This window comes from Cydia pomonella, chromosome 6 (assembly GCF_033807575.1).
Source record: "Cydia pomonella isolate Wapato2018A chromosome 6, ilCydPomo1, whole genome shotgun sequence".
In the NCBI taxonomy this organism is placed as follows: Eukaryota; Metazoa; Arthropoda; class Insecta; order Lepidoptera; family Tortricidae; genus Cydia; species Cydia pomonella.
The window spans coordinates 18990376-19006530 of record NC_084708.1 but is presented as its reverse complement, the minus strand read 5'-3'; the positions used below and the strand labels follow the sequence as shown (position 1 = coordinate 19006530).

General features: G+C 34.9%; 2 protein-coding genes across 2 annotated transcripts in view; both read right to left on the bottom strand.

Annotated features, from left to right (window-relative positions):
- LOC133518603 (uncharacterized) overlaps nt 1–15054 on the bottom strand; it is an 18262-nt gene extending 3208 nt beyond the window's left edge. Inside the window, exon 1 of the mRNA XM_061852266.1 lies at nt 14945–15054. Coding sequence (XP_061708250.1) covers nt 14945–15054 — 110 coding nt within the window. The remainder of the gene's footprint in view (nt 1–14944) is intronic.
- Nucleotides 13544–16155, bottom strand: LOC133519212 (very-long-chain (3R)-3-hydroxyacyl-CoA dehydratase hpo-8-like). The gene has a single exon (XM_061853201.1). It carries the CDS (start codon nt 15813–15815, stop codon nt 15099–15101), a length of 717 nt encoding a protein of 238 aa, XP_061709185.1. The 5' UTR covers nt 15816–16155; the 3' UTR covers nt 13544–15098.

The window sequence follows — 16155 nt, the reverse complement described above, 5'->3', positions numbered from 1 at the left end:
TTTCTACCTTTTTGGCTAGGTTAAAGGCAGAAGATTTAGCACCTACTCGTACTTTTTTCAAAGATGGTAGCTCTAAAGGTTTAAACAATTATTTTTGATTTTCTGAGTTAGAGATAGATGTCTGTCCTCAGAGGGAACGTGTAAAGTGCTGTACACGAAAGTAAGGAGATTTTTCCATGTATCCGTGTTATTTACCGTAACGCATTGGTCAATTAAGTAGGACAAGCGAGTGGCAACGCAGATCCTAGCACCGCGAGGTATTCTTTTTGCAACTTGAAAGCTATTTTTGAGGAAACTAAGGTATAGGTGCAGATCACCTGGATGTGATGGGGCGTCATTAGCGAGCGGTGGATTCGAATGCGAAGGTGGAACAGCATTTTGTGATAAACAGTTTCTATGTGTCTTGGAAAAATGGATATTCAGACCACGGGTACTTTGAAAAGATTTGTGACATAAATTACACTGGAAATTTGTCGAAACGGCCGGTTGACTTAAATTGGGCATTTAACAAGAAATATAGAAATTAAACAGAAGTAAGATTAAAACTAAACTAGATATATAACTTACAACAATAAATACAAAATTTAACTAAAGTTATATTATAACTAAACTAAATATAAAACTTACAACAAATAGGAGATATAAAAAAGTAATAAAAATAAGGTCCATATACTTGATGGGATCCTCTAGCCACCACCGCGGCTTTGGCGGTGTGGTACTTATCGTTTGAATGCTGCGGGCTTCCTTGAGGCAGGGCCTGTCGGGCGTCGTATGTAGATGTATTACGGTTTAGTCGGTAATAGTTCAGTTGTAATTATTGTATAGCGCACTAGAACTATCGATTTACACAATGCACACGAAGAAAAGGATTATAATTGGTTGCACTGAAAATATTTCTAATGTTTGTAAATATTTTTTGCTTGACAACCATTTGTCACAGCGGTTAATTTCGCAGGGCAATATCTTGGGTGCTCGGGCTGCGGTCTCAGTACGGAGGTTTACATATGCGTCGTCTTCGGAAATGTAAATTTAGCTTGACAATGCATTACGTGAAATTTTCGAATACACTACACATGACTGTTAATAGAAAATGTCAATTAAATAAACAATCATCATGATCAATTCAATTTGTATTCTTGAACAATTTGTTCCTTGAATTTAACGACGATTAAATAATAAAAACAACGGCCACAACACGAGCTTTATTGAACTCACTTTAGAATTAAGTCGATTTTTGTAAAATTGTTCCATAATATATTTTCATTCGTTTTGAATCTAATTTGGAATCTGGATAAATCGATGGCAACTTTGAGTAGGGACCAGACAAAATAAAAAAAATTAGGCTTTTTTAGATGAGGTTCTATAAGTTATATAACTCTACTGTTTAAATCAGGAACTTATTGACATATTGTATAGTTATTTCAGAGTAAGAGTCCACTGTAAGATTGTACAAATAACTAGCTTGCACCTATGGATATTTATCTTGGTAAATATGTCACTACTTATAATAAGTGTGTAACTCCAAAAATATGTCTCATTTCAACAAAGTGCTCATTATAGAGGCTGAATTAGAGGTGCCTTATTTCCAGTTGCCAAAGACTAAACTAATAATACTGGTTTTTTTTAGGTCTGCATATTAGCGCTAATTTAATAGATTATGTAGGTGGGTTAGTAAATAAGCCCCATAACTTTTTTTTAATATTTTCATATCTCCGGTCTTTATTTGTAAAAAAAAAAAAATATTTAAACTATTATTAAATAGAAACAATTTTTTGTTTTTTTTCATAGTAGATTATTATCAGTCATCAAATTAAAATTAATAGGTATTATTTGAAATAATGGTAGTTTCCTACGATTTTGTATTTCATATTATAGTTTTAATTTTTATATTTAAGTACTTAATGTAAGTACTTAATAAGTAAAACATATGTCGATTGATTTGCATTATTTAAATATTATCACATTGTAGGTAAAATGTTGTCCTCATTAGTCAATAACTATAAAATGTATCATTTTTGCCATAAATTCTACTCATGATATTTTATTAAATTATCATCATAATATCGGAAATCTTTGTGGCTAATTACAATTAGCGTAAATCGTCTATTACTGGTCACCTTACAATAATTCATAAAATTCAAGTAAACCAATAAACATTAGTTCTGAAAAAATACTTGGATTGTGTATATATTAAACAGAATCTTTTTAAGTTTGTACCTATGAGGTGCCCTAGGTACCACTGGAGAGACAAAGTTCAAAAACACCTTAGCGAACTCGGCGCCGTCGACTGGACAGAAACGGCTTTGAACAGAGTAGCATTGCAGTCTTTGGTGTTGGAGGCCAAGATCCACTTCGGGTCTCTGAGCCACAGCAGTAGTAATAGTTGTATAAGGTGTCAAGTTATTGGAAAGTGACAAGTAATATAAGACTTACCCTTTAAATATTTGATAGAATATGGTAAGATATCTTACTAACCTGAGTTAGATATACCAAGACACAAAACAAATAAATAAACACTCAACAGAGTCATGTTAGATTAATAGTATAAATACCGGCTGTACCACATTTAATATGAAATCAGTTGAGTCAAAATCCAATTTCATGCATGACCGTATTTCTGATTGGTTGCTATATAATCATTTACCTAGAGTTAAACTGATCGAACTTCATATTAGTGTGTACGGAACTTTGTACCTATACATTGTCAATTACGCTTTATTATAAATAATTATTTACTATTTATAAAACCATATATTTTTAGCTGTGTATATCAACGACCGAATTTATTTCGTATGCTATGTAGTTAAAAGATCCTTTATTGTATGTGGATCGACACATGACCGGTTTTCAACATCGTTATCATGTTACCAAACAACATACAATATCAACCCTCTCGTGTACCCGGAGGTAATGAGGGCTTCAAGGACCCTCCAGGCCCTCGGGCACTCGGCGCGCTCGGCCCGGAAAAATTGCAGTGACGCCTCTTGTGGGCCGATACGAGTATGTTTACCGAATGGTAACATTACCTATTTATTTTACTTTTATTTACTTACAGTACCTACCAAACTTAAATAACTTGTTTTATTACATTTACCCTTTTATATTACCGACGACAAAAGCGGTTAGAGACAGGTCAAGCTAAGTTGGCAGGGATTTTAAAAGCCTGTGCAAGTGTTAAGTAATCGTCATAATTTCATAGAAGTTTGACGATTAAAATAACACTTGCACTGTCTGACTATCTTCGTCTGACTACCTTGTTTTCTTTGATTCTTTGTTTAGTCGATGTGTAGATATATCTATTGGAAACCATAAATAGTTATGATACCCCGTTCCTTCAGAAATTATACATGATTTTATTCATATCCACCGCAATCATATTTATGATAGCCATGAAACTAAGGCAGAAAAACATTAAAATGTAAAGGCAGAATCGTCAGTCTTTAATAATTATTGTTCTTTATTTTTATGAATTATGATTGTGCCTATAACGCCTAGTAATATTCAATAACTAGCTTAGACTCACATAATTAGTTTTAATATCAATTACTCTTTGTGTGAACTAGCTTAGACTCACAGAATTAGTTTTTATATGAATTATTCTTTGTGTCAAGTTTAAATTTTATGAAGCAGTTTCTCAAGTTTTATTTTACGTGCAAATAAAATCAGGCAACATCCAATTCAGTTAGGACTTGAAAAATCAACCCTAAAAGGGTTACGAATAACAAGGCCCCTCTCGGCGACCCACCTCACGCCTCACGGCCACTCGACATCAGACACTGGTTTTCACTCTTCTATTTTAATTTTCTTATTATTATAAATATAGGATATCTGCTATCTTCATGTTATAATGGACTAAAGTTGTAAAATTGTCAGAATTTTAATTTATACATTTAAAGTTCAGAGCTATGAGAGAGTTAATAGGGACCATTAACTAAGGAGCTACTGAAGGGAGACCGTCCATTAACTCGGAGACTCGTCGACATCTGCATATTGCCGATCCTCACTTACGATGCTCAAACGTGGGCACTCAGTTACAAAAAACCAAACTGAAGGTTTGCCAAAGAGCCGTGGAGCGCTCTCTCCAAACGTTGCACACCAAAACAGGCATCGTCGATGTTGGGGTTAAAACCGCCAGGGCTAAAGTGGGACTAGGCAGGCCATGTACGACGTATACAATTAATACTCGTAACTAATGACATATTTTACAATGATTTTTCCTTTAAAAAAATTACAAAATCGGTACGAACCAAAGAAATACCAGAAATTGATTTAGAATATACATAGATATTTAAATTTAAATGCGTTATTATCTCCATTCATGCATTTGATATCATAATTAAACTAGGCGCGAAAAAAGCCTCCCGAAAACTCATCGTAACGTGACCGTAACGGAAATATCGGAACCGAGAAATGACGAACATTTTGAAAGAGCACACAAAGAACGGTCCGGCTAGATAGGGCTTGGAGACGCCAGCTTGACTGTACCCTCGTCATTTTCACTTACAAATGTTAAAACATATCTACTTCAGAAGTAATCACATCTACTTCAAACTTTATTATAAGTTAAATAAGGTACAAATTAGCACTAGAACCGTTTGTCCCTAAGTACATTTTAGTATTAACTTCTTAAAGTGTACACTCTCGGACACGAATAGCGGTACAATGGAATTTAATGGACTCCTTAAACTTGATGCGTAAAATTTAAGTGCTGCTAGAGATTCGAAATTGCTTGTCCTTTATTTGTTTGGGACCTTTTATTGTGTTCTTTACTTGTAGCTAGGGTTTGTGTATTCTATTCGGGACTCTTAGCAAGGTGAAAATACTAAAAATACTTTAGTTAAAATTGTTTTCATTATATCTCGTGTTTTTATTAGTATTGCAAAGAGCAAGACAATCTTTTTAACCTGTCTTTTTTATAAGGGTTCCGTACCTAGAGGGTAAAACGAGAGCCTATTACTAAGACTCCGCTGTCCGTCCGTCCTCCGTCCGTCCGTCTGTCACCAGGCTGTATCTCATGAACCGTGATATCTAGACAGGTGAAATTTTCACAGATGATGTATTTCTGTTGCCGGTATAACAATAAATATTAAAAAGTACGGAACCCTCGGTGGGCGAGTCCGACTCGCACTTGTCCGATTTTAAAAAAAACACGTTTGAAAAATAAGTCATACATTTTTCTGGTTTCATAACTAATAGTTAGCAGTTACTTATTTTTTAAAGCGTTTTTCGATAAAAAGAAAACTTACATTGAAGAAGCGTCACCAATAAAATGCGGAAAAAATATATAACATCCTAATTTTGTTACCCGTACCTGGAGACGAGATTTAAGAAAATAAAATTACCTTCATTTTTAAAAAAATGAAGAAAAGCAATGTCCTAAAGTGCACATCGATATCAGTAGAGTCAGGTGGATCTCAACAAGGAGCCCCGGAAATAACGCAGACATCTCTGATTAAAAACCAAGATTATTGAACATCGGTCCTTTGCTCAACTTTTTCTAATCGAAGACTCATTTCATATTCAAAAGATTGGTCTCATGTATCATATACCTAACAGAAGTAGCACGCATTAGGTGTGCGACAGTGGCTATTGTTGACTTGTGTATGTATGTTGGTCATAACTTATTGGGTGCGGTCGTAAGATACTCGTATTAGTTGAGTTATCTACCAGGTATATACCACGAAAATCATTAATCAAATAAACTAATGTTACCATATCTAAAGGAAATATTTGTACATAAACTAGACAAAGATCCTTTGTGTCCAGGCTGTGATTAATGCAGATGACTTTGCAAAATAAAATGTAGGTATTCATTTTAATGAAGTCGTTTATTTCATTACCACTTTTTCATTTACAACACATTCGAATCTTCATGAATAAGTTTAAAAAAACCTGTTTTATTCACTTTTAAGACTATGAGCAAGGTTATATATTCAAAGATAAAATATTCTAATTTAATGTTATAATTTGACTCACTTTTTGAAAGTTTTAAGTAATTTTCTACAATCCAAAGTTAAATTATGATGTTACACGAACGGTAAATAAAGTACCTACGTATTATCTCTCTGTAAACATCTTTGGTTTAATGTATCAGATGTTTTGTTTCCCTCCCATCTGCGGCAGTACTAGGGAAAGTAGGTACCTATTCAACGACGAGTATCGCCTTTGACCTGTCAAACACAGACGCGGCACAAAGGGCTTGCTGCTAATTGCCAGCGTCTGCTACGTCTGGCAATCGTGCTGCTAGGGATAAGTACTTAAGTAAGTAGGTATAACGTGGTATAACGGAGTACACAGTCAGATACCTACCTACACAAGAACGGTAAATCTGAGTAATTTTCGTCTCAAAATTATGACAACACTGACTACAAATATGTCCAGAGAATTAAAATATTTTCTGGTCGGGTCTATATACATATTACCGAGGTCAGCATAAACCTCTTTTCCTGTCTACATTCCCTTCGTCGATTACGAAATAGCCTACCGTTTAATACGAAATCCTTACCCAAGTTACCCATTCTTTTCTGCTTCCTCACCTGGATTACGGGGACGGACGTCGCAACCTAGAACAACGAGAAACTCTCAAGAAGACGTAGCGTCTAGAAAATGTTTCTATAATATTTATTTTTAGCCTCCTCAAATTTGACCACATTGCATCATTCGGTCGCAGCTTAAGGGTTACCTACCTATCCGCCGCCATAGAGACATGCATTTGTCTCTCCTTTATGTATATTAAAGTGATGGCAGATGATAGTCACCACCGACTTCGTTCTAGCACCGATCTTTCACGCTTTATCTTACCTGATAAACACCGATCATATGACAAATTGTCCATAGTGCACTCTGCCAAACTATGGATCGCGCTCCTCTCAGGCAGTGCAGATCAGTGGCGTCGCTAATAGCTATATTCAAAAACTATGGCTCTCAGACGAGGCCAAATAATGGGAGGTAGGAAGCTATGGGTGAATATTATAACACATCTCGTTTTAATTTAAAAGTATCTTGCGATAGACTATTTTATAGTCGATTTAAATTTAATCTATTTTGTATTAATTCAATGTTGTAAGTTCATTGTTTCCTGCTACCCAAAGGTTGTCTGGAAGAGATCGCTTCTTAGCGATAAGACCGCCTGTTGTTACCTAACTTTTATATGTTTTTTCATTTCCTGTCTATTTTTAAATGTATGGTGCACAATAAAGAATATTTACTTACTTACTTACTTACTTACTTACCTGATAAATAAATAAATATCTGCACGTGTAAGTAAGTAAATATTCTTGATTGCACCAACAATTATACATTTTACACACATGTAAAACTACAAATTTTAAAGGAAAATAGAACTAGGTAACAACAGGCGTTCTTATCGCAAAAAATATATATTATATTTACTGAACGGTTTCAACCTACTTTGTAAAAAAATAACTTTAGCTAACGTATAAGTTATTTGTGTGTTCAAAAGGTTAAGTAATATGAACCCAAATAACTTATACTGTTTACCGTTTGAATGGGTAGTAAAGTTATTTTGTATTGTTAAATATGTTTTGTAAAGAACAGGTGTTGCTTCGGTTTATCATGGAACCGTCGATACCAGGAAAACATAATTACGAGTATATTATTTGTACTCATTTGACTGAAATGTTATACCTAGTCTGGCTAATAAAATATACTATTTAATACAATACAATACAATGCAAATCCTCTTTATTTCACAACCTCAAAATAACATTTACAGAGACATACATAATACATGAGATACTATCTATAATTTTATACGTAATAGTCCGCAAGAGTAGATAACAAGCATTAATACATCTTTAATACCATGATCATTGTACACAGCTGTTATTGTATAGAGTTTCTCTTTATAATAAACTTGAAGTTGAATTACGACACTAGAGTCAGATGTTTGTTTAGACCTGGGTCTACACCTAGACTTTCTTTTAACGAAAGTTGAGTAAGTAACTCTGCTTTCACTTGGCAACTGATTAACCCACATAACCGTTTATTCATTATTTAACATGCCTTGTCATAGCTACTCTTTATTACATCATTATTCTGCTGCTTAAGAATTAACTTGAAGGGTACTTAGTTATATATATTTTAAGTTATTTAAAGTAAAATACGATAAAATATGTATCTCGTCTAATTTATTATGTACATAATTGCCAAAAACTCATTTGATTGACTGGGTACATCAAACGTATAGTATAAGATGAGAAAAATCCTTTATAATACGAGTATGAGAAGAGAAAAATGAGTACATGCTAATTAATGATTATGAATTTGTATCTACTATCAAAATGGTCTTTTTGTTCTGAATTATGATATTAACATTTTCAATTTCTCACCAGTGTATCACAATTAGGAACGGTCACGTCTGAAAAATCGATGCGAAAAAAGTGCCAAAAATATGTATATATACACAACTTTATTGCCCACATATTGAGGTAGTGTATACATATTTTGGCACATTTTTCGTATCGATATTTTCAGACGTGACTGTACAACATAAACATTAACTTTAAATATCAGTCAACACTAACAGAAAACAAAAGATAAACGTCTAGAATAATTTCGCACGTCATCCGGTAGTTTCTTATTTTAACATGCAAATAACCAAAAATAACCAGTTCGGCATTACGAGTATGGAATGATATTTACAAGTCGGCAAGGCCTTAAGATTATTAATAATTATGTAAGCAACATCTTTTAATTTGATTTAATTTCTTGTGTAAAAGCCTAAAAGTACCTTTTCTGTACATTTGTTTTGGCAGTTAGCAATTTCGCAGTAATTTTTTATTTTTGTGTTTTGATTTCATTAGTTTTGGACAACGAGCGTGAAATTAATAAATTTAGGAACATAATCTTATTTTGATGGACATTGGCGGGGAAAAAACACTAAGTACCTATGTATATTTTAACTTAGGTTAATAGTTTTTAGAAGTAAAACAGAATTTTGCCATGGCAATATTTATATGTATCTAAGAGTGTATGTGTCTATTCGATTATTCGATTTGCGAGCGAGGTCCCTACCGGGTACAGTAATAAACATTATATGGACATGATGTACGTTTTAAGTAGGTACATCATTTCATCATATTATTCATTAATTTTCATTATGGTGGCGCTGCAGAGTACCACACGAAAGCGAGGCGAGCGCGCAGCGAAATCATTGCGTGCTCGCGGCGAAATCGTTACGCGCTCGCGGCAATATCGTTGCGCGCTCGCGGCGAACTTGTTACGCTCTCGCTGCGAACTGGCTGCGCGCTCGCCTCGCTTTCAACTCGCAATTGTAATTCTTCTTCTTCACTGGCTCAGTGACCCAAACAGGATCTTGGCCTCTGACACAAGAGAGCGCCACTCTGCCCTATCCTGCGCCACTTCACGCCAGTTGGGTATTCCGAGGGCGAACAGGTCTTTTATAGGACTTCGTCGCTCCAGCGGTATCTGGGACGCCCAGACGGACGTTTTCCACCCGGGTGCCCCAAAATAGGGCCCCAAAATAACAAACTTATTCCCCATTTCCATGTAAACACTGGGTTATCGATAACAACATCACAGTCCATGTCCCTGCTCGAGTTGCCCTCGGTCCCGACCCGGGCACGGCCCGAGTCACATTGGCTCGTGTCTGGTCTCAAATCACGGCGATAATGCGATCCCGCGGTGACGCGGGGCTCCGCTATTCAATTAGATTGTCTTGTCGGCGAGCTCGATACTTGTGTCGAAATAGCCTCGCATTTATATTTCAGGCAAATCCAATGTTCTTTTTTTATTTTATAAAATATTGAAGTGAATCAGTATAAAAAATACCCCTACATGTCGCTGATGCGTGCCTATTATTTTTGTAGATGGCGTTGTATATTATGCTTGCATTTCGTCCTTCAGTTGATTTAACTTAATACTAGTTAGCAAGATCACTTGATGATGATTTTAACGAACATATATTTTGATCACTTGAGGTTAATGAATTTATGTTTAGAATTAGAATATCATAGCAGTATGATTTTCACATCCCTATATGACGTCTTTGCGGTTATGATTAAAATTTTGTAAGTAGTAATATTTACGATCCGAAAATATGTGCAGAAATACGAGTACCTAAGCAAGTGGCAGTCCTTACAGTTCATAAAGTCATGGACTTAAAAAGCTGCAGAGCTTTGCTTAAATAAGGTAACATCCTGTAGCTGTTATGCTGAGAAAAAAACTGTCTAATATTGTATTGGTTTTTCCTTGTGTAAGTAAATTACAGTCGTACCATAAATTCTGTTTCAAAGTTAATTGTCCCTAGAGACTCTGATTAGACAGTTATTTAATTATGTTTTATATTCTTAATAAAGCGAATAATAATGAACATAAAATGCCTAACTATGACTTGATGTCGTCATTCCTCGCCACAATACCTACCACTTAAGTGACAAGCGAATCGTCTCTCAAATTCGTACTATTTTTAGCTGAAATATAACATTCTTGTACTGGTAAGTTTTATTTACGTTACCAATATTTGTGCAATTTTTAATGCATTTTTTTGTCTGATGCATACAGATTTAAAGAAGCGGTAGATGTAGTTAACAAACTATACATTCCCGTCTATTTCATAATTTTGTGCGAATACCAAGACAAAAGGGTAATTGAACCCCATAACTATCGTCGCTATACTTACTGAAACTCGTATCTGATGTACGTATCTAATATATAGATACGAGGTTGAGTAAGTATAGCGACGATATTTGAGCATAAGTGTTCAATTTTAGTGAAAACTCGGGAGTGTTACAAAATATCGTGTTTAGACGTTGAAGATCTTTACGCAACACCATATGCCGGGATTAAAATTTGACATTTCAATTAAGTACATTTCAACAAATAAGAATCAAATTTCAAACTTTTTTGATTCTCTGAATAAAATAAAAACATCTTACAGGACAAGGCCTGCTCGACGCGTCACATATACATTAGTTTGTTACAAAAATGTTTAATAGGTATAGTATCGAAATTCCCGACGGAGGTGGTGAAAAAGTAGTGTGTTTTTGAGGCGCATCGCTTGTGCTAATTATCGCACTAGAGTGGTAAAGTAGCACCAGAGCACAGATTCTGTATTATCACAAAATTATTGGGATTTTTTTATTTGAAATTAGTTTCTCTAACTTTTTTTCTCTTGTTGATATGTGAAATGTAATTCAGTAACTTGTTTTATACAATTAACGTAGGGACAGAATTTATGGCTAGACAAGGTAAATTGTTGTTGCAGAAATACTATTATAAATTTTCCTACTTTATGACCCGTGGGCATTAGGTGCCTGAGAATGACGCACTGCGAGAAGCCAAATCATTGTCATAAAAATATAATACAAAGTCCAATCTTAAATGAATATATTAACTACGTTGCTTAATAGCTGTCAATGACATATAGATGGTCGTAAAATTAAAACACGTCGTATGTATTATACTAATAAATGCAATTAAAATTTTCGCATTCAATCTTTTATATAATTTCAAAAGAAATAAAGTGGATTACTAACTTTTATAAATTTCCATAAAAATTACCTTTTTTATGCTGTTTAATGTATAATTTTGATATGATATTTAATATACCTAGGTCATATCTGATCACGTTTTGAATAATGCTCCAGTTACTAACCTATTTCTACGTAATGTTGCTGCTGTTTTGTTTTTTTTTTTTATTGTAGTCTGGCGTATTTAAAGCTATCATTTCAATAGGTACAGTAGCTTTACGCTCGAAGTTATTTTAGGCATTGAAGACATGCCGTACATGTCAAGGTGGCGTCTGAAAATATCGGTACGCAAAATGTGCCAAAAATATGTATACACTATCTTAATACATGGGCAATTAAGTCGTGTATACATATTTTTGGCACTTTTTTCGTATCGATGTTTTCAGACGCCACAGACTTTAATTGTTGATCCATTTAAGGTTCAAGCTAATTTGGTTGTCAATACTCCGTATGAAATATCCAATGTAAAGTGAACTCCAAAATTTGGCAGTCCGTGACTGTATGAAACGTAAGGACTGTCACTTGTTTACTCGTATTTCTGCGTATATTATGGTTTTGAATCTCGTTTGCACATATTTTCGGAACGTAAATATTGTTACTTGCAAATTTATAATCATAAGCGCAAAGACGTCATATAAGGATGTGAAAATATGTTAATTAGGCATAAAAATATAGAACTGGATTGAAAGCAGTATTTTTATCGTTATTCCATGCGTCAAATAACCATTACGTGACGTCCGACTTTGTTGACGTAGGAATTGCTAAATTTGACTCTTTTTGTATGGATAGCTATAATAATTATATTATACCTACTTAATTTAATAGGATTGAACAACGTTATGTTTTGGACTAATAGGCATCAGGCGTTATCTTATGCATTTTATGAGCAGTTGCGTAAGAAAGTAAATGCATTGCCAAATGTAAATTAGGTTTTATTGAATGCTTCGTTTTGATGTTGATCATGATCAGAATAGAAACTTCTGTATATAAGATTTTAAGAGTTTCTTCGATTCTTCGTGGATCCCATCCGGTTGCTAAGAACTATTGGAACTTTATTTAATTGAACTTTTAGGATTTGATCTTGGTTAAAAAGTATACCACAAGGTTATTGTTGTTGTATTCAACAGAGTTAAGGATTAATCCAAATGGCCATGGTCGCCGGCCAGTAAAATGTATATTCAGACTTGCCTTGTCAATGATTGACGGGAAAACATTTACTTTCTTTTTAAATCTACTTATTGAAGAATAGATTTAAACTTCGTATGAAATGAAATTGATGTATAAAGTATTCGAAAATTGTCTTTAGTCCATATCGACAATTTAAAAGTTTAAATGTATATTTTAAGAAGTACCTAAATTAAAAAAAAAGTAAACGTTTTCCCGTCAAACATTGTCTATGGAAATATAGTTTTGAAAAAGTTATGTGATAGGCCACCTATTTGTTTCATATTTGTCTATTGCAATACTTATCTAGTAGTTAGTGCTGTAAGCTAGGCTAATATTGACTTTTAAAGCCATTTGGTGTATAGTTTCGCGAGTCTTGGAGACTCGAAGATTGTCAAGGTTGATTGTTGCAATACTACACATGCTTTGTAAAGAAAACAAAAATATAAACTTGAATGAATTGAAGACTCTGAACTGTTTACGCAACAAGCACTAGTTTTGGGCATCCAAACGGCTAACATTATCGCAAGCTTGGAGAATTTAACAACTGGAGTCGCCTTTAAGAGTTTATCTTTCTGTCGAAATCCTCGCACGATGGTCATATGTATTGTATGGACTTAAGTTTATCTGACATGGCTTTTTGTACGTAACGAACAAATAGCTATACATTTGATGTGCCTCTCCCCTGTGAAAATCTTCCAAGGTCGCAAGAGGTTAGCACTCCTAGAGAATGCCTATTGCCTCCAAGACACATTTGTCAAATAACTGTGACATGTAAGTGAAGGCAATACAGGTATTATAGGATTTTATATTATGTTTATATTCTGCTACTGAATTATTATAAAAAGCATTTATGAAAAAAAACATTTAAAAAAATAAATTTTTATTTCAACTTATTTTACAACATAATAATTTAAATACAATCTACATAGTTAACGAATTACAGTCCTATTTACATTTTTCGCTTTTTGAAATAGAATCGGTACATATCAAACTTGATTAATCTAACTAGATTATCTAAATAGATAATATAGATCGTGTCATTCACGTAGACACGTGCCTTGACTAATATTATCATGATATTAAAGGATAGATTTGACAAAATTAATCTGCACGTAACCGTGGATGACACCAACTATACATTTATTGTATATTTCCTAACAAGAAATATTATTCAGAATATACACATGCCAACATTGTAATTGTTACGAGTATTCTAGGTCATTCGCAAAAATATAACCAAAACTGATTTAATAACTGTAGTATTATTGAAAACAATACACAATAACTAAGCTTGTTTTCATGTTCAAGTATTTTAAAATAATATTTCTGTCTCATTGACGTAAACAGAGTAGGGCACGTAGGTGCAGGTCTCTTTCAGTGTGACGAGGTCAACGGAAATGTCGGAAATTAGCTTGGACTCAGAAACCTAAGTGGAAACCTCTAAATTTGAGGTATGTTTTTAGAATTATTCCTCTTTTAAAACTTAACCAATAAACAATTACAATGGAGTGTTCCTAGCACTTACTACTATTTTAAGTAATTTTTTTATTGCATTTTTTAAAATTGGGTTATTTTAATAATTGTTTGAAACACACACACACTAACAAAATATGAAAATGAAAAACAGACGGACATTGATTATTTGGACTTGAATTGAAAACCTAACATGGAATAGTCCATAAATTACTTAAGGTGCGTTTCCACCAAAGCAGTTCGAGGATGCATAGCGATGGTTGTGTTTGTCATGAACCAATAGTAACACTACATTTACCCATCCTCGCTCAACACAGGTCTAGTAGAAACAGCTCAGTGGAACAAGGTTTTAGTACACATAAAACAAGAAAAGGATGTGAGCAAGAAATGTGTTTCGAGGAATGTGTTGCGAGGAATGTGTAGGGACGCGAGCGAAATACATTAAAGGTGATGTTCAGATTCCGATTGCAGCTGCAATACTGCTGCAGTATTGCAGCGTGAAATTGCTACCTACTGCATTACTGCTGCAAATATCAAAAACAATGTTGCAGTCGATTCAAGCAGTATTGCAGCACATTTTCTACTGCAGGAAAAGTAATATAAGCTACTTGATAAAATGACGTTTTAACATTTACGCAAGAAAACTGCTGACTGAATTACTGCTGAAAATTTATTAAACGAAGAATAATGACCGCGCAATGCAGCCGCGGTTGGAGTCCGAACGTTATGACCTTAAAAAGATCCGCTCCCGCCTCACCGCTTTTTTGAAAGGAGCCCGCAACAGAGCCTACACATCGTCCCACCGCTCAACTATCTCGTACATCCAGAATCGTTCCACATCCTCGTTACGCATCTTCGCACGCTCAGCTACCTCGCACGGGAAGCCGTGCGGTGCGAGCATTAATATTATCTATATACATTATTGTCTACGCAGTTCAATTATTTTCAATAAGATTTCATAAATTTGGATAATACCTTCTTCCTCTGTTGCATCATATGTCCAAATAACATCGGGAACATAGGTATGTACAGCAACATCCAACAAATAAGGAAGTAATGATATAACATGCTAAAGATTATGTGGTACTGGCTCGCTATAGTAACGTAGTTTGACAAGACTGGTACTGTCCAAAACTGACGAGCAGAAATATCCTTCAGGGAGTCATATATGCACAGTATCTCTCCAGTAACTCCAAGTGGATACAGCAAGAAAAATGTTGAGTATCGTAGTAACATCAGCAGCGGTGGCGGTTGGCCGATCGCGTTGGCTACATAATAACCGTATCGGATTATTTCTGTGACTGACCACGCAAGCACACACAGCACTATGCCGGGGCTTATTGTTGCCGCATCTGACACAAGTAGAACGCCGCACACAAGGAATACTCTAGATGTCACTTGCGTGAGAGTCAAGAATACACCGGTGGGTACAATCCCCAATATCGCATGTAGAACTTCTAACGCTGCAGCGTTTTGAAAAATTACCAAGTTCCAGCTGATCTCCTTCCAGAAGTTATCGAGGGTTCCACGATTCAAGAAATAACCCAACGTATGCAAAAACATATATGTCCAGCCAACAATCTGCGTACCATTGTAGGCCACGAGGTACGCTTTGCTAAATTGCCAACTTTTTCGAGGTTTCGGTGTTATTTTTGCTGCCATGTCAACGTTTCTACACAAATATGCTTCGTTTCTTAATTTATTATAATACAAGATTATGTTGTAAAGTCCAGCGTCAACCACTTAGAACTCACTTTCTGATGAAATAAAGCCGCTTATGGCACGCAACCAATTATGACGGTGAAATCGAGGTTTTCTACGCAAAGTTTATATATAAATGCTCAGGCGCACTTAACGGTCGCCGCGACGTGCTGCGCACACGGCGGCGGAGCAACTAACGTTCACTTCTCGCTTCGAGATGAAGTCTTCCTTCTATAATTTACATACAAAGTGTTACTTGTAAACAACTTCCATATTTTCGAGTTTTTGTCAAATCTTCACT